Source organism: Dendrobium catenatum, unplaced genomic scaffold (assembly GCF_001605985.2).
Source record: "Dendrobium catenatum unplaced genomic scaffold, ASM160598v2 fragScaff_scaffold_1063, whole genome shotgun sequence".
Taxonomy (NCBI): Eukaryota; Viridiplantae; Streptophyta; class Magnoliopsida; order Asparagales; family Orchidaceae; genus Dendrobium; species Dendrobium catenatum.
In genome coordinates, this window is record NW_021319525.1 from 1,140,825 (window position 1) to 1,160,807 (window position 19,983).

Here is a 19,983-nt window from a genome sequence, read left to right on the forward strand (position 1 = left end):
CCACCAATATGGGTGTCGATCTTAGCTGTTTCCGTTGCTCCGGACACATCGGCGCTGTCCGTTTCGCGAACGGAGGTCGTTTCGACGATTTTTTGGTTTTGGGTCGACACACGTCGGGTGAATTATGCGCGATTTCATGCTTTTTTGATTTCGAAATTCACCTTGTGCTGTCGACTCGAACCTGACACTAGTATTGGAGTCAACAGTTAATATTGATGCGAGTTATAAATCACCCGAGGGGGGGGGAGGACCAATGCTTATGTATACTCATATATACCCTTATAGTTGTTCAGCAGGTTGCTGGCGAGTCACAACAGAGGAATTATCTTTCTTAGGGGACCCACGTGAGGAATTAACAGAAGAACTTACTTGTAATGACCAACAATTGTTACTCGCCCATTCCTCATCAGAAGCTCACCTTGTAGAGGGAAAATTGAAGATTCCTCTCCAGAGCTAGTGGTTTGGCACTCACCTTATACATGAACCGCTTCCCCCGCCTCTTCCAGGGCAACAAACTTTACCAAACTCAGCTATATGAAAACGCTTATATATGGGCCCCCCAATTGGACTCGCCACTACTATGCTAGCCTAATCTATCCCTTACTGTGTCCGTAATAGCATCTTACTTTCCCTTCTCTTCTTAGAATTATCCTAGAGCTTCACACAAGTTGTCGGTCATGGCCGAAATCACTAGCCACGCTTCCCCTTTTCATCTCTGTACTCGTCTGTAAACTCGCCCGAGCGCACTTACTCTCATCTACTCGACATCATAAAGCTCACCTAGAGATGACTTGCTAAAGCCTTACGACCTTGCTCTCCTTTAGCCAGTAAGGGGCAACACATTTCTAAGGTAGTGTGTAGTATTATACATATATTTTGTGCAACATTGCACTTTTGATTTTTCTTGTGTAGTTTTTCATGTAGACCGCAAAATCCTATAAATAAGGGGTGATGAGGAACAATTTGGAGAACCTTTCTAATGACTATTTCGGGCCCTTTTTGGACTAATATTAGATAATCTGCCAATTTTAAGACTCATATTCTCTTATGCATTCTACAGATTTTTCTCTATTACCTCTATTCTTCATTCTCATTGGTTTTAGCTCCCCAAGTTCTGCCTATTAGTGAGGTCTGGATTCTTTCACGGATAGATTTGGATATATCTTCTTAGTTGCGGTGAGCATGGATTGATATCTTAGATCATAAGAAAAACCAAAACAGATGAGTAAGTTCAACAAGAGCTATCAATAAACATGAATAATGACAACTACACTACTTGTCAAGACCTTATGGAGATGGAGTGGATAATGAAGATAGTTCAAGAGGTTTTGGACGGAATCCAAGGGTGTGTCCACATGGAGAGACTTGCCAAGCACTATCCTCGACGCCCGTCCTTGATCTAGTTCGTACGACCATGAGTAATGAGGAGTAGAACCTACCTGCTAAGTGAGTTAGAAGGGTAGAGATCAAACACATCAACGCCTTAGGGCGATCACGGAGGCTGGGCCACCGTCCAAGTTCAAAGTACCACACCTGGTGCCTTTCAGAGGTAAGATTGACCCCATTAATCATATGTCGACCTTTGAGTCAATGACGTCTTTGCTGGAGATTGACGATGGCCCCAAGTATCTCCTATTCTTGATGATACCAAAAGAGTCGGCGCTAGGTGATTCACCTCCTATGCTGAATTCAAAATATTTTTCAATACTTAATTTGCTAGTGTGCAGTAGCCGCTGAAGAGCTCGTAAGCTCTATTGAAGATGAGGCAAGGGCTGGGGGCTCGGGGTAGTTACTAAGGAGCTTCATTGTGAGGTTTCAGAGAGAAATGCTGGAAGTAAAGGACCTCGAACCTGCAATCACCGCTGCTACATTGGCCCATGTGCTAAGAGAGGATCCATTCATGTACACACTTAACTTGCAGCAGTTAAGAACACTTGCTAAGCTGTTTGAGCTGGACAACTGCCATGTAAATGCCTAGAAATACGATAGAGTGATCGAGTCTTCCACAACCCCTTTCCTTCTCGAACTTGCCACTAGGAGAGGCAATAGCAAGGATGCGAAAGGGAAATAATCCATCCCCGGGATAGGAGGGATAGGAGATTGAATTTACCCTGAGATTGACGTTGCCCTGAGCACCAAAGGACACTCGTGCAAATAAGGCACTAAGGATTATAAGGCCACTAGCATAAGCCTTTTAGTGCTACTCGTCCCTATCATGAGGAAGTCGCCCATCATTCGCCGACTTACCCTACTTAAACTCCGCTTAGAGTGTCCACTTTGCAAACTCTAGCGATGGACGTCATGCCCGTCACCTTAGCGAAGCAGACAAGCTTACAGGAGCAAATCTACTTTATGATGCCATATTTGTCACTACCTTGGTGTCAACTATTAGATCGGCAATAATGAAAAATACATGGAGTTGTGTAATCATAATTTTCAAATATGTTTTGAGAAAATGAGTCTGCTTGCTTTCCAACTCACCTCTACTGTTGTACCTCTTTATGGCTTCTTTGATAAGTGCAAGGAGACTGAAGGAGTACTCGTCCTACCCATCACCTGGGGAGAGGGCGACCGCCAACACAGTACTATGTCCGACTTCATAATAGTTGGCGCACTGGCGACCTACAATGCCATCTTCGGAATGCTGCTTCTAAACTTCTTGAGGACCTATGGCCGACTTCATCATAGTTGACGCACTGGCAACCTACAATGCAATCTTCGGAAGGCTGGTTCTGAACATCTTGAGAACCTACAACGCCATCAATTTATTTTCATGATGAGTTCATGAATGAATGAGAAATACTAAAGTTGGAGGCAAAATTTCAAGAAAGCATGAGGTTTTTGTCTTCCTTGGAGTGTTTCCAAGAATCTTATTGGCATGTGTCTAATAGATCTATTTTCTGCTTGGCTGTGGTTCCTATAAATCCTACCCTTGTCATAATTCAAATTTCCTTATCATATTGTCCTGTGTCACTTACGTTCTATGATACCTTTGTAATCATTTACTCTCATGATGAGTAAATGAGTCGCTCACAAGCTCCACAGCTAAAGTTTTTTCGAGAAAACTCTGAAAAACTGTGAGGTTTTTTCTTATTTTGACTGATTCGAAGGAATCTGCACACATTAGGCTAATCGGCCCTCTTCTTATTGGTGCAATCCAAAAGAGCCTTCCCCTACCCTACACCAAATATTTCTCTTCCCCATATAGTCCAGGTCCTTACGTTTGTTAATTTCTAGAACCTTTTAGCTTAGGCTCAAGTTATTTGAAATCAGGCCTTGTCGGTTGAATACATGTAATATTAAGTTTTTTCATCGTGATCTATTTTCTTTACTCTAGGTTCCAGAATCAAGTGAAGAGAGCCTTGCTGCTGTTGCGGGGATGTTTAACAGTAAAGCTAAAGGTATGTTTTGTAACTCCATTTTCATACCTCTATGTATTAACAAGTTTACTACATTAGGTTTTTGACATACGTACTTTACCTTGAGTATAACAAAAAAAAAAGAGAATGTTCAGGGAAGACAATAAAACAGTTTTCCTCAATTTTGCAGAGAAATAATGTATAGCTATAGAGTATAGACCTCATAAAGATGTTCCATTTTAGCTGATCAGGTTGCATGGTAGTTGAATACTGAACTACTTTGTCTTTGTGTAAGAGAAAATCAAAATTTTTGACATACCAAAATAATTGTGGATTTTCATATAATCTTGAAGTCATTAGATTTCTATTAGTTGCTCAAGTTTTCTAATTAAGGGCTATATATATTGGCTTAGGTGAAAAGTTGAGTCAGATTATGTTGATCTTAGGCTATTATAGAAGTCTGTAGCTGTTAGGATGTCATTTTGGCATAGTAATATATATTTGTTGAGAGTGAGAATGCCGCAGTTACATGTGATGGCTAATTGGCTATATTAAATTAAGATGTTCTGGGAGTCCTATGGACTTAGGGGTGTCAATATTGTACACGACCCGAAAACCTGACTCGAACCCAACACGAAAGTTTCAGGTTCGGGTTTGGGTTGACTCGGAAACCCGAGAATGACCCGGTTCGGCGTATATACGGGATTTGGCCGAAGAAGCGCACGGAACAGAGAAAGTTCTTCATAGCGAGCAAACTCCTGTTGTTGCTTCTGATCAATGTAATTAACGATCCGACCTGAAGGGTACATCATCCTAGGAGCGAAGTAGAACAACAAGGACCTTCACAACGACTCACAGAACAAACTCCCGTCGTTGCTTCTGATCAAAATGTTGTAACTTTCGGTCCGACCGGAATGGAACCTTGTCCAAGGAGCTAAGTCGAACAACAACAAAGGACCCAACGAGGCGGAGACTACTTCACAGCAAGCGAACTCCCGTCCTTGATTCCGATCAAAATGTTGTAACTTTTGCTCCGATGGGAAGAGAATGTCATCCATGGAGCGAAGTCGAACAACAACAAAGGAGCCGGCTAGGCAGCGTCGAACTCCCGTCATTGCTTTCTTGCTTTGGTGCTTCCAATCAAAATTTTGTAACTTCCGATCCAACGGGAAGAGAACGTCATCCAAGGAGCAAAATAGAACACCAACTGATGTAAAACGATCATGCAAAAATTGGTTTGAAGTAAGATCTTGCACGCTTAACTTTAGGAGCAACAATAATTATACTCATTATAGTGATTTAAAGGACAAAATAAACAGTAAGGTGATAAAACAAGCTTAGGTTAATTCACATGAATAGAAGTTAAGTTCAAAAGATAGCCTGCTTAATCCAACATTGCATATATGGATAGTTCCAACAATAGATTCCAATACTAACAATAAGATTAGTCTATGAGAGGTCCCTCATACAACTCCTCCTATTACTAGGCTTTAGCGGAGAAGAATTGATATAATCTTCATGAGGATAATAAATTCACATTCAAGGATGCAACTATGAAAATAGAGAGTCGGGTGTCGAAGTTACCCAAAGACAAGAGGGATACGCACTCCGGCAAGGTTATTTGAAAGTTGGGAACGTGGTGGACAGCAACCTGGTCTTCTTGGAACAACAGTTTTGCAAGGTAATGGAGCTGGGATCTCAGGAAAAGAAGCCTCAAACTTCTGGACAGCAACTAGAGATGTGTGACCAGCAGCAAATGAAAATCGGGACAGCAGTTTGGCACGTTAAATGCTTCAAATCGCAGCTAGATAATATCCAAAAATGTGACAGCAGTTCCCCAAGTCAGAGGGGTCTTGGATAGCAATATAAGTCTCTCGGGAATCCAGGATTGCAGGGGAAGACTTGCTGTAATTAATAAACAGCAGTTAGAGATTTTCCCAAAGAGGGAAATTCTGGCGTGCGGGGCCTTGGGAAGAAACGGTTATGGCTGCCAAGGGGGTGCCGTTAAATGTAATCAATACCCAAAAGGGAAAGGAGGTGGACGGTCTTGGGGAGATGGAGGTGAGAGGGAGTACTTGATTTCAAATCTCAGATTTGAAATCTGAAATAAAACTGAAGTTACGTTTAAGAGGAGAGGTATTTGGGAGGTAATTAAGAGGTGATGAGGTGGCAATTAGAGAGAGAAGCAATGGGGGTGAGGTGGCCGAGAACCACATGGAGAAGGAGAGGGACTTGGTGTTAAGTAAAATGGGGCACCACATAGTCAACAAAGAGTTATTAAAAACTAAATATTTTCAGGTTTTAAATCAATGAATGTTTCATAGTTAGAGGGTTTATTAATTTTAAGATTAATCTTGAATATTGTTCTAAATTCAAGATTGAAATCTAATTAATTTTGGAAAGACCTCAATCAGGAATCAATTAGAAAGGTAGTAAAATAGGGGCTTCATGAAGCTAAAATTTGAATCGGCGGGTGGGGGGGGAGGAGGGTTGGTTTTTTTTTTTGTTTCAAAGAGGGGAAGGCCGGCGACAAGGGAAGTCGGTACGGGGCTGGTTGGGCTGGCCGGCGGCTGTTGCGTCGGTGGGCTGTTGGGTACTGCAGCCGGCGGCCTGGGCAATCCTAGGAAGGGGGCGGCGGCCAAAATGAGCAAGGGAGGGGATGAGGTACGGAAAATCTAAGGGATTCAAGCTGAATTCCAATCTTCCACAAATTGCATCCACCCCAAATCCTTCGGTGATTTGACGCACGAGATCCGACAGAAATAAAGAATAATGAGGAAAGAACAAGAAAAACCTAGAACTCGACAAGAAGATCTAGCTTCCTCCAACAAACTCACTAAGAGCATCGAGGAGTGGTCGCACTACATAAGGAGAGAAGCATGGAAATGTAGAACTCACAAAGAGATCAAAGTAGAAATTTTCATTTGTCAATAATCATCATCCTCAATACAAGAAAGCTAGCTTATAAATAGGCCTCATGAAAAGAAAAATAACAAAGGCTAAAATGCCCTTAGGGATACAACACTACATGACCATCCATAAGGGTATAAAGGGAAAAACAACAATATAAAATAAACTAGTACAAAAACATATAAATAAATAACTAAAAAAAAATCGTAGCCATTGATCTCCGATGTCCTCATCACCAACGAAGGAGCCGGCGAGGCAGCAGCGATCTCTCGTCGTTGCTTACTTTCTTCGGTGCTTCTGATCAAAATGTTGTAACTTCCGATCTAAGAGGAAGAGAATGTCGTCCAAGGAGCGAACAACAAACTAGCAAAGTCGAACAACAACGAATGTCGTCCAAGGAGCGAACAACAAACTAAAAATTGAATCGAAGACTTACACACTGATGTAGGCAAAGGGGGTTGGGGGGTCAAATCAAACCCAAAAAAATTGGTTTTGACTTCCCTTGAGCTTGCTAGCTTATTAATTTTTGAGCTAAGATTTAGCTCATTATGAGCTGGTTTTTAGTTCATTTATTGAACTAAGAGTTAGCTCATTATGAGCTATGTTTTTAGATCATTTATTAGTAGCTCATTAATTTTGCCTCTTCTCCTCTTTTCTTTTAAAATTCTGCCTTTATCCCATGAGTTTCCATGGGTGGCTTTTGGGTTTCCGGTTTTGGCTGTTTTCTGTACCTTGGCTCCTTGGTTCCCACGGCTGCCTCTTTATGTTTCGCCTGGGCTGCTTTCCCGTGACTTTTTGGGGGCTTTTCCGTGGCTTTGGTGTTTTGTTTCCTGGAGTTGACTGTTGGCTTTTCATTTTCCTTTTTTAATTAAGAATATGAAGGGTTTTTGGGGCTGTTTGTATTCTCCTCTCATGTCTATAAATAGTAGATGTTTTGGGTTGTTTTAGGAATGATATATGATGTGATTTTTGGAGATAAAACCTACGGGCTTGTTGTTTGGAAAAGCTTGCGAGCTTTGTCCAACTTCACTCTTTCCTTCCCTCTTTGAGAAACCTTGCGAGCTTGTCTCCACTTCGTCTTGGCTTCTAACCTCTTTCTTCTCGTCGCAAGTATCCACCTCACCTGTATCCTTCTTCTCAAAGAAATGCAACTTTAGGTGTTTTTCTTGTTTGAGTCATTTGTAAGTGTCTAAGTTTGTAAGTCTTTTATATTATGAAGAAAAGTTGTTATTTTTAGTTTATTCGTCTATTTTGTGTCCTTTTGTGTCTTTTCTTTTACTTAGAAAAGTATTATTTTGTGATAAAAAATTTGGGTCCCTCTCCCAAATTTTTGATTACACCACACACTCACGTTCTCTGTTTGGAATTAGCTCTCTTGTTCTCACTTACTAGCCTTAGTTCGTCTCTTGCCCCGTAGCCTCAGCCTCCTTTCAACCATAAACCCACCTGCAACTGCAATCCCGCACTCAACTCGACCTTGCAAGCGCCTTCCAGTCCACGGTCTGACTTCCGACTGTGACCACCCGCCCGATCTAGATTCCACCCTGGTGTCCATTTCCAACCCGTGTGAACACTTGCTCCGCCTCCGACTGTGAGTCGATCTCCTGTCTACCAACCGGCCACTGTCCGCAAAGTTGACCCGAGCTCGCGCCTCTTTCTGATTCGACAAACCTTGACCAACTGCCTGCACCCCACACCTATCCCTCGCACGGTCGCCTGCTTGCGACCTTCGACGCCTCGCTCCACTTGGCAGATGACGCTATGCATGCTTTTATGCACTTTTGCCGTAGTCCGACATATTAATGTCCGAGTAAACTTGAGTAGGTCTATTTTCACTTGCATGCATATAATTTCAATATACAGTTTGCAAATCCATAACCGATTTCGGTAAGCTATGGAAGTTTTCAAGAGCAAATTTTTAGTTGATCATTACATCGACTCTTTATTCAATTAATCAGGAATTAAATAAAAATTAAATATACAATTATATGGCAACAAGCAATATGTATTCACCAAAATTTCAAGACTTGTGACATTAATCTTCGATCTAGGCAGGATAAATTTCTAATCGAAGACCTCGCACAATTGAATCTTTGATCCTGGCGAGTTGAATTTTAAAATTGAAGACTCTATGCCGTTGATCTCTAATCCAGGTTAAATAATTTCTAAATCTACCGTACACCATTGATTTTTATGATAGGATGGTTCTAAACTCGAAGGTCTCATGTAGTTGAATCTTTGATCTTGGTGACATGAATTTGAAATTTGAAGTCTCTACGACGTTGATCTCTGATCCGTGTATAATGATTTAAAATTCGAAGATTTTGCGCCGTTAATCTCTGATACGGGCAGAAAGAAATGATGGCATATACCATCCCGTATTTCCAGTGAGAGGAGGGGACGTCGGGAAGTTGTCGAAGTCGATCTAAAAGCACTACAAAATTGGAGAGCAATTCAACTTAAAATTTATCTAAAGGCCATACTAAGTGCAGAAAATTAGTGGGCAGCAAATGTCTAAGTGGCCTAGACTATTAGAGATGTTATTGTAAAGATGGCAGCAACTAAATTCTGAAATATGCTCATGTAACATGCAGAAATTGCTGCAGAATTTTCTGGACAGCAAAATGTAAACATAAAATAAAACTACCTAGGGGATGTTATGCATGTAAACGACTAAGGCAAGCTAAAGTCGACTCCTAGGATGCATCTAGCACAAGTAAAGCATGCTAGCCATCCTCTGATACCAAAAATGATGTAAAACGATCATGCAAAAATTGGTTTGAAGCAAGAGCTTGCACGCTTAACTTAAATGCTCCTATGCGAGCTCCAGAACAACTCGCTAACTTGCAAGAGCTTGCACGCTCAACACGCTTAACTTGCAAGAGCTTGCACGCTCAACACGCTATTTAAACTCTCAAATGCTCCTATGCGAGCTCCAGAACAACTCGAGCTCTTACAAACAAACAAATAAAACTCATTTGCATTGAGATTAAATTGCTAATGATTGAAAAGAATAAGTGCTACACTAAACTATGATACTAAAAGAAATTTAAGCAAACTAAAGAAAGTAGAACAAGCTACTGGTAAAATAAATTAATTATTGGTACAATCTACAATACTGAAAGAAAAAGAGCAAGGTACTGTAGTATAAACACTAGTGTTAAACAAGGTAATGTAGTAGACACACTAGTGTCAAACAATAACTGCTTGCTAGTAAATGTTAAACTAATAAACCATCTACTGGTAAATGATTGAAAACCCAAATCTTGTGTCAAGCTAGCAAACAATTACAAACTAAAATACCTACGGGTAAAGTCTAATCTACCATAAACACAAACTACAATGTACTTCCAATGGGAGGCAATAAGCCCTATAAATTTACAGACAACTTCTAAGGAAGTCATAAGACCTTTCAATCAAATTCAAACCAACAGACAACTCAGTCTAAAGGGCTAGGTTGTAAGACTCACATTTAGGATTCTTCTAAAAGAAGTTATAAGACCGGTTATTTGAGAGAAACTCTTAGGAGAAATATTAAACTTTCAAATTAAATCTAAACAAAATGGGCAGCCTAACTTATAAAGCTTGGTTGATGACCCACTATTGAGTTACTTCCAAAGGGAAGCAGTAAGACCCGTCCTATCCAAATAATCAGGCAACTTCTAATGAGAGTCGTGAGAAGTATTATTTGAAAGTTTTTTAAATGAAATATCAAACCCTTAACCAAAATAATTGGGCGTTTAGCTTACAGGGCTAGGTTGTTATACCTGCTAACTGACAACTTCTAAGTGAAGTCGTAAAACTCACATGTGAGAACTTTCATATAAATAGCAAGACCCATAAACCCAAAAAAATAAAACTAATGACATCCTAGCTTATAAGGCCTAGGTTGTAAGACTCACAAGTGGGCGACTTCTAATAGAAGCTGTAATAACTACTTTACAGGCTACTTTCAATAAATGCTGTAAGTCCCGATCAAAATTCAAATACCCAGACTATTTATTAGAGAAGCCATAAGACCCTCTTAAATTCAAACTTCTGGGTACTTCTAAACGAACTTATAAATCCCAAACCAAACTAACTTCTAGGTATTATAATAGATTTATACCCTAAAACCCAATAAAATTAAAACATACATTTAACCACTTAAGTTTACTCGGGTTCTCTGAGAGGAGACAACCCTTGACTACTAATTAGATTTCGTGGACACTACGGTCAACGGTTGTTAGTATTGGTTAATTGAAACCTATGGTATACTCGGGACGACTGAAACATGGGATCTTGCTCGGGTCTACCTCCATCCCTCACAAACGAGACTAAAACTCTTAAGCTCCCTAAGCTGCACTGAAGTGATTCATTCTTAATCGAGAGTTCTCTCCTACGAAGTATGAGGGGTAATTAATTATGAGGGCTTATGCTCATAGAAAGTAAGGACCCCGATCTAAAGAAACTTCGATACAGTCCTTGGAGGAAATCTGGTTAATTAAAAATCAATCTACCTTAAAAAAATGGAATTTTAAGCCTAGAAAATGGGATCCGTGCCTAAGTCCCATTTTTCTTTAGCTAGCCGGATGTGATTCAGATCAAATGGTCATATCTATAGCATGAAGGTTTTATCATTTATGAGGCGGAGGAATGGGTTGATATCTGTAGTCTTGCTCGTATGCAAAAGTGAGTTTCTGTATTTGCACCAATGACCTTCAAGGCTTGGATTGGGTGACGCCATGCTTCAACATTTCTTGTATGTGTGGAGAAACTCTTCTTTTATCATAAATTGGTACTATTTGATATTGGCTTCGATGACTTCAATACTTATTGCGTGGTTGAAACCTGTTTCTAGTTCTGAAGTTTATTGAGGTTTATTACGTGATGAAATGTTTAGGAACTGGAAAAAAACATGTGATAGTATGTTTATTGAAAAAAATTACCGAACTAAGCATTTTGCTAACGTTGTTTGTTGTCCACAATCTTTGATATACATTACAGTGTAGAACACTAAATAATGCAAAACATGGCCCTTAGGCTTGTTCAAGTTCTTCAACGTGTCTGCAATATGGAGTCGTTCTGATTTACAAATTCTTAAACATTACACTTGTCAATCTCGTAGTGTTAGCATCTTTGAGGAAAGTTGTTTCAACCAAGTCATCACAATGAACTTATTTCTATTTGGGATGGATTTTAAGCAGGACTTCCCTTTGACAGTTTCTTGACATCAGAAATCTATTTAGTGTTTCAAATTTAATGGCGGCAAATGAGTTTGTTATTCCATTTATTATAGGAGAGGGTTCCATCAGTTAATGCCACAATTATTTTGCTCTTGTGTTTCATACTTTTTGTGTGAATGTATCAAGTATTATTTTATTTAGGTGTTGCTAAACGACTGTTATGCTAGCTGGCATTTTGATATGAAGGACTTTTTAGGAAATTTTCTCTTTTCTCAATTGTGAACTATTCCTGCACTTGACCAATTAGAGATTGGCATTAAATATTTGAGATTAGTGTTAAGAATGTGGTTGCTCCACTGCTCATACTTCTGCGCACTTGTTCGAGATAATTCTATCACATTTTCTTTTTTGTGTTAAACATGAATATTAAGTTCCTAAGCTAGGAAAGAGCAGGCTTGGAGTCGTATAAATTAGTTACTGATCGTCATAGCTATTAAGACGGCGAACTGCCAAATTCAATTTGATGCATTAACTTTGTACACTACTAATTAAAGGTATTTGTAGGAGTTGAATGGAGCATGGACAATGATTCATCTAATGCTGCTGTTGTGGTTGCAAGTGAAGCCCATGCTATTACTTTAGCTGTTGAAGGACTTTTAGGCGTTGTATTTGCAGTTGCTACTTTGACAGATGAAGCTGTTGATGTTGGTGAGGTAAAAAAACCACTATGTCGTATTTATGGCGGCTGAGCTGATAAAAGGTGAATTTTTCCAAAAATTTTCTCTGGTGCAGCTTGAATCACCCAAAAACGATAGAGACACGCCTTCAAAGTGCACTGGTGAAACATCTGTTCTATGCATATCCTTGGTTAATTCAACATGGTTGACCATTCTCGATGCCTTATCTCTGATATTAACAAGGTTGGGGTGAATGCATTACTGAAAATCTCATTTCTTGTCGTAGTTCTTTCATTTTTTAGAGCATGCATTTTCTTCATAGGTCACAAGGAGAAGCCGTTATTATAGAAATACTGAAAGGTTATCAAGCATTCACTCAGGTATCTAGACATATAATGTTAATTGAATCTGTTTGTGTTGTGGATTCCCGATTATATTAATTTTAGCAAATTTTATTTTATTTGAAGAAGGTTTAGAAAAGCATTGTGCTGACATCAAATGAGCTTCTGACATTTGGTCTTTTGCATTCTCTAATCCAAACTTAATAATAGTCTCTTTTAACCCATTTTTCATATCAAGACATTTTCCTTTTTAAGAATATCTACTATTTTTGGCTTAGAGTGATAATCCATGGCACTTTTTTTCAGGCATGTGGAGTCCTACATGTAATCAAACCACTGAACTCTTTTCTAGCCTCCTTATGTAAATTTACTATAAATATTCCAACAGACGGGGAGAAGAGGAGGTAAGTAAATGCGTGATTCTTGTTGAATTTTATTTTTTACTGATACGAATAAAGTTGCTATAAGCTTTTGTGTTTGAACACCAATTGGATCATGTTATGTAATATGTTGGTGTTCAGGTTGCTATTGATGCGCTTTATGATGTCAAGTCTTCTATGTTTTTTTACTAGTACACAGATTAAGTTTTTGCTACAATTTTCATCTGATGGATCAGATTAGTCAAAAATACCTAAACAGCCATCAAACTGGTTTTAAATAGTAATGCAAAATTTAAGTTCATGATAGATGTCCACCCACAATGATTTTAATAACATAGCTCCATTTTTTCTGCTTTTATTGAATTATTTTCTCTTTTTATTTAAAAATTACAATTTATATCCTTCTACGCAGCCTTCTGGTTGAAACATTCTTGCCACTTGAAATTTTATATGACCCTTCTTAGCCAGCTGAGCAACGGAATTGTGAGAAGAGTGATGGTTGTCCATGTTTACTAAACAAATGCTCTCTATAGAATGCTGTCATTTGTAGTAAATGGTTAACAGCATTAACCACTGATTTGGCTGACTCTAGTAACAAATTACTACATAATGATTTTGAATTATCGTTAATTTCTAATTTAGATGATGATTGTAAATTTTGTGTGCATGTTAATATTTCAGTTATGTGGCATCAATTTTAAAATTTTCTGTCATCTCTTTTTTTTTTTTGCTACATGCAACATTGATTCCGATTTTTGCATTTTTTTAAACAAACACTAGTTATATCAATTTTACTTAGCCTATTTATCTTCCCATTCCTTCTGCATCTAATTCAATCTTTTTGTCTTATAAGGGGATCTTTTTTTTGAATCATATATCTGCAAGTCCTTCAAGTCTATTTTTTTACAACAATATCTTAATCTGTACATAATCTCTAATATAGCCTTTCACAATATACTCTTCCAACTTTTACAGGACTTTACATTAATATGTTTATTTCTGCCACACCAGACTTGACTGTTAGTTGTTTATTTATTGGCTGGCCAGCACTTTAATCCTCAAACCATAGTTGAATTTGTTGCCATACTGTACATCTAAATAATAAATTGTATTTCAAAATGGTATTTTTGTCTACCCCTTAATGGTGGGTATAAGGCTTATGTTGATAATGAAAATGATATTTTTTATTTATTACTTTTTTGCTCCTACTCTCTTTACCAAGCCTTTGTAATTCAAATTTGAAATTCAAATTCTTTCCATTTTTGGATTTCCTAATTAGGAAGGTATGATGCATGATCCCAATGTAATTTCAAAATAGATTGGATTTATTAAGAGCCTTTCTAATTCCTTCTTCTTCCTTTGGAAATTCCCTAAACTCTCTCCACGATCCTCTCCCTCTCCTTGATGCCGCCGGCCATGCTAGGGTGGAAGCAAATTGATGCTAATTGAATGTATTAATTGCACTTGATTTGGATTTCAAATTTCATAACCTCCCTCTCTCTCTCTCTCTAAGTCCACCGCCGACCACTATTAGTGGGCCCCCATTGATTGCCCATTAACTCCTCATAACCTCATTTGAAATTTAAATCCAATTTCAAATTGAGTCTCCCTCCAAATTCACTCAAAACTGAAAGTAATTTTAGATTTTTTATTAATCCTCATCCACACTTCTTCTAACCTATTCTCCTCCCCACAATCTAGACGGGGGGAGGGGTCCAGGAGGTTTCCGCAGGCCAAACAGCTGTCCTGCTCGCCAAAAATCTCCTGCTTGCTGTCCTGAAAGTTCGTAGCTTCTGCCCAGAAAATTTTCGGCAAGACAAGCTGCTGTCCTGCTCTCCTAGAACTTCCGGTTTGCTGTCCTGAAGCCCCACAGCTGCTGTTCCAAAGGTTCCAGCAGGTTCTTAATGCTGTGTAGCCATCCGGAAGGCCTCTATTTGATGTCCAGATTTTCTGGAAACTGCGGGTTTGCTGTCCAGAGTTTTCCAAAGTGCCAAGATTGCTATCCATAGAATCCTGAACCTCTCTGATGCTGTCTTTCCATCCAAACTGCTGTCCCCTTTCATTTCAACCGTCCAACGACGTACCCGGAGCTCGCATCTCTCTTGTCTTTGGGTAAACTCTTCCCCCGACTCTTTTATCTTCGAGGTTGCTCCTCAAATGTGGTCTTAATATATTCATGACGATCACATTAATGCTTCCCTGCTAATGCCTAGTAATTAGAAGAGTTGAGTGAGGGATCTCTTGTAGTGACTAATCTTATTGTTAGCATAGGGATTTATTGTTGAAACCATCCATGTATGCAACGTTAGATTAATTGACTAGTTTGCAGTCTTAACTTCCACGCATGTGATTTAGCCTAAGCTTTCATGTTTTATTTTGACGTTTAAAATCAATGCAAAGATATAATTATTGTGCTTTAAAAATTAAGCGTGCAAATTCATTATGAAAGTCATCTTCGCATGTACGTTTCACATCATCTTGGTATCAGAGCTAGGTTGGCATGCATGACATGTTAGAAAAACATCCTAGGGTCTAATCTTGCGTTATAGTTTAATTTTTACATGCATATCATCGCATATCTAAGTTTATTCACTGTTTTTCACTGCTGTCTTTACATTTCCTGCACGCATTTAGTGGAGTTTAAATCATTGTAGCTAGTGTCTTAGTGCTGCCATTGAATCCATATCGTTTATAAGTGCGTAGGACAACTACATCCTTGATCTAAACTGCTGTGCTCACTGTTCCAGCAACATTTAGGCACCTTTTAGTGAACTTAATTTTGTGTTTAGGTGCTGTCCTCAACCTAACAACCTCCCTAAGTGCCTAGGCTACTTAACCCACTAGTGTAGCTTGCTGTCCAAACAATTTTTGCACCCTTTAGTGAGTTTAAGTGAGCCTAACTTAGTGTCTCAATGGCGTCCCTTACACCAATCATCTTTGAGTGTCACTTGACACTTCCCAATGGACCCGATAAGACTCCAAAAGAGGTTAGATGACATCGTTAACCTAGTGGGTACTATGACTAGAATTATGACGGAGAAACCTATTGACTATCCCAACTCTAAGTACGTGCCCCACTTAGCTTATCACCCTAGACCTGAGCCTAGGCCTCCACGACCTCACTTAGAGTTACCTTACCGACTGCCTACCTTTGATGGTTCTTTGGATCCTTACTACTTTAGGGAATGAGGCAATGAGCTAGACAACTAGAGGACTATTTTGAATCATGTCATATCCATGAGTCCCACCAGGTTAGCATCGCTAAGTCTCACCTAAAAGGTCAGGCTCTTCAATTTTGGATGAGATTGAAAAATCATAAAGAATCTCGTGGTGAGTACCCTACGTGGAAAGACATGAGGCGAGAACTTAATTTAAAATACCGACCCTCTACTAGTGACCGTCATCTAGAGCACCACCCTACCTCTGTTGTTGGGACAACTCCTGGACATTACTGTGGTTGAGACCACCCACCCATTAGTAATATCAGGGTTGCTACCCCACCCTGTAGGTCTTCACCTAACCATGATGGCCGACCCTCTATTGGATTGGTCCCACATGACTCGCCACTTGGACTGACTTCTAGCCATCCCAGTCAACCTTTAGCCTTTCAAGTCCTTGACCCTGCAAGTGTAATTTTAATAGAGAAATGCGTTAAAAAGAAAAGGTCCCCTGAACCTGAGGCTGAGTGCATCCATTTCATGGATGCTAATGATATCACTGATAAAAAGAATTCTTTGAGGATGAAACTGAAGTGATTGAATTAGACTCCCTGCCTGACTTTAACCCTGATTTAGGAGGTCTAGAACCTTTTAACCTTGATACCTTAGCCCATCTGGAGTCTAATCTCATTAATGATATCCCTTTGGATAAGGTCTGCCTGGACGATATTAATTTGATCCCGAAAGAAACTGATCTGACCTTGAACACACTGAAATTAAAATCGGAAGATTTTGATTTAATTACTGAGACGACTTCGAATAATTCTGATTTAATTTTGAATAATTCTGATGGCAATGTGGATAATTTCAAATTGGAAGTGAGACAATTGAAATTACTACCTGAATTAAACCCTGATTTAAGTGACCCCAAATCCATTGATCTTAGGGTTATAACCAAACCTGATCCTTTTGAGGATAGTAATATGAGTTTGGAAGATAGTAATTTGAATTTGATAGATTCTGAGCCTAAGTTGAACAATAAACATCCTCTTGTCTTATTGGAGTCTATTTTAGGAGTTGCTCCTTTAGATTTACATTTGACAGAGTATAACTCTATTGATTGGACTTATCTCACCGACCTTAGTGTTAGAGAGTGTCTTAGCTCATACTTTCATGTCACATTTCTAACTGTTGTGCCCAATTCTGTTAGGGATACCCTACCCCATTTCTTTAGTCCCATACCCACTAGTCACTCTTTGGGCTATCCTACTATGGTAGTGAGTCATGACCCATCATCTCATCATATTCTTGATTCCTGCATTATGCCCTCGATATCCTTGTCCTTCTCTGTTAAGGACCATCTCTCTCCTAGTTGGATGACTTGTTAGATTACCCTACCGTCGCTAGGAGACTATCTGTGATCCTAACTGAGACTCCCTATGGAGTTGCCCTTTTAGCTAAGGATGTCTTCATTGCTCCTCCTACACCAGTTCCCTTAAGTACAAGAATTTTATGTCTTCTCATTTTGTGACGGATTCATCTTTGTTCCTATCTATCTGTGCTTGTGAGTTGGTGTGCTTATGTGTGTTTTATAGTTGGTTGTCTTCCAAAATTTTTCTCTGTTTAAATTTGTGTGTGGATCCACAATTCATTCATCCTGCATATCAAATCTCTTGCATCACATTTTCCTATATCATTTATCTTGTTGAGTTTTGAATTTTGGACACATGATTTCACATAAAACATACCGCATTTACCTCGCATATGCATGAACTATTTAAGGAAATTGCACGCCTAATTGAACCGAACAATAATAATTATATGCTTCATGCTGAATTTAAACGACAATGTAAAACTTTTTGAGGTTGGTAATTCAGTGATGGTGCGGACTTGTCTGGGAATTACATGCTAGAAGTGCGTGATCATGTAATATAGTCGAAGAAATCAATGACAACGCTTACATGGTGGATCTGCTTGCAGAGTTCAATATTCATTCCTTTCCTAACATAGAAGATGTAGTAGCCTATGAAGGTCCAGAGTTTAAACCCCACATACACTTCAAATTAAGCCTTGTTTGACCCCACCTTGCGAGAACCCCAAGCCTACCTCCACTCCCAAAATATCCCCAAAATACCTATAGCGGAGAAGGATGACATGATTCTGAGTGATGACATTATTCCCACGAAAGAGGGTGGACGAAGAAGATATCTGATAAGGTGACGAGGTAAACCAAAGTCAGAGGATACATCGTCAGAGCGCGATGAGCTATGACAGATCGACCCAGATGCTCGAGAACTCTTGAGACACCCACTCGACGGAGTCGAGTTTTCTCCTACTCGGGGAGAATGATGAGGACATCGAAAATCAACGGCTACGATCGTGTATATTTATTTTGATATATTTTATGTATTTGATTTGTTATTATTCTTTTTCCAGTTCTACCCTCACTTGAGAGCTTTGTCTTATGTTTGCCCTAGGGACAATTGTGTCTGTTGACCTGTATACCGAAAACAAAAAAAAAAGAAATTTGCTTACCTACTCTCTGCTGCCGCACGTCTCGGACATGATCGCGATGCTCTCCCCACGTCGCATGATCTCCTCGCCTCGTCGTTAAGTACCCGAAGGAATGAGGCTGCTGGCTGGTTCCCTCTCTCGCGTCAACTCTCTCTGCTCTCACTCCCGCTCTCGCTCTCTCTTCTTGCTGTGAGATCAGAAGTTATGACACTAGGATCGGAAGCAACGACAGGAGTTGCTCGCTGTGAAGATAACTTCTTCCCTTTCGCGTGGTCTCTCCAGCTCCCTCGTAGCTTTTCGACTTTGCTCCCTCCGACGATGCCGTCCCTTCTGGTCGGATCTGGAAGTTACGACAGTTTGATCGGAAGCAACACGGGAGACTCGCCGGCTGTGATCGCAACTTTCTCCCTATTGGCGCGCGTCTTCGACTTCGCTCCTTCGACGACACTTCCTGTTGGATCGGAAGTTACGACATTGCAATCGGAAGCAACAACGTGAGCTCGCCGGACTGTGAAGCTCCTTAGTTGTCCGACTTCGCTCCGTCCACGACTTTCCTTCCCGTCGAATTGGAAGTTCCGACATTTTGATCCAAAACAACGACAAGAGATCGCTGGAAGTGAAGGTAACTTTCTACCTTCCGCACACTACTCCGGCCAAATCCCGTAATCTTGTCGAACCTGAGAGAGAGGGAGAGATTTTGTTTTTTTATTATATATTAATATTATTAATAATTAAAATTAATTTATTTTAATTATATTTAATTTATTTTAAAAAAGTAACAACAACAACAACAACAACATCAAGCCTTTATCCCACTACGTGGGGTCGGCTTCCTTTTTCTCCATTGTGCCTATTAAAAGTCAAATTCTCGTTTAAATCTAATAAAGAAAGGTCATTCCTAATATTTTTCTAACCAAGTCTTTTTAGGTCTACCCCTACCTTTCTAACATAAGTCAAATCTAATACCTCTACTCTCCTAACCGGGTCATCGCAAGGCCGCCGTTTTATGTGACCAAACCATCTAAGGCGACTTTCTCTAATCTTATCTTCTACTGGAGCTACTCCAACCTTTTCACGTATATACTCATTTCGTATCCTATCTCTAAGGGTAAAGCCACTCATCCACCTGAGCATCCTCATCTCTGCCACACTTAACTTAGTATTATGCTTATCTTTTAAAAGGCCAACATTCGACACCATAAAGCATTGCAGGCCTCACTACCATCTTATAGAATTTTCCCTTAAGTTTAGGGTACATTTCTATCACATAACAAGCCCGATGCATTCCTCCACTTCAACCATCCAACTTGAATTCTGCTGATAATATCCCCATCTATTTCACCACACCTCTGAACAATAGATCCATAATCTAAAACGTGTACTCTTATTAATGACTTGATCGCCCAAAGTCACAATCCCCTCACTAGGTCTATTACTACTAAAATTACACTCCATATATTCTTTTTAGATCTACTCAAG

At 39.5% G+C, this 19,983-nt stretch overlaps 1 protein-coding gene across 6 annotated transcripts in view; it reads left to right on the top strand.

Moving 5' to 3' along the window:
- Positions 1-3,337: 3,337 nt before the first annotated feature.
- Positions 3,338-19,983, top strand: part of LOC110112452 (protein MON2 homolog) — a gene marked incomplete at its 5' end in the record, with an annotated part of 74,652 nt that continues 58,006 nt past the window's right edge. For all 6 annotated transcript variants that reach the window (XM_028698327.1, XM_028698322.1, XM_028698323.1 and 3 more), the window contains 5 exon segments: positions 3,338-3,401; positions 11,999-12,147; positions 12,227-12,354; positions 12,434-12,491; positions 12,759-12,856. In XM_028698327.1, coding sequence (XP_028554160.1) covers positions 3,338-3,401; positions 11,999-12,147; positions 12,227-12,354; positions 12,434-12,491; positions 12,759-12,856 — 497 coding nt within the window.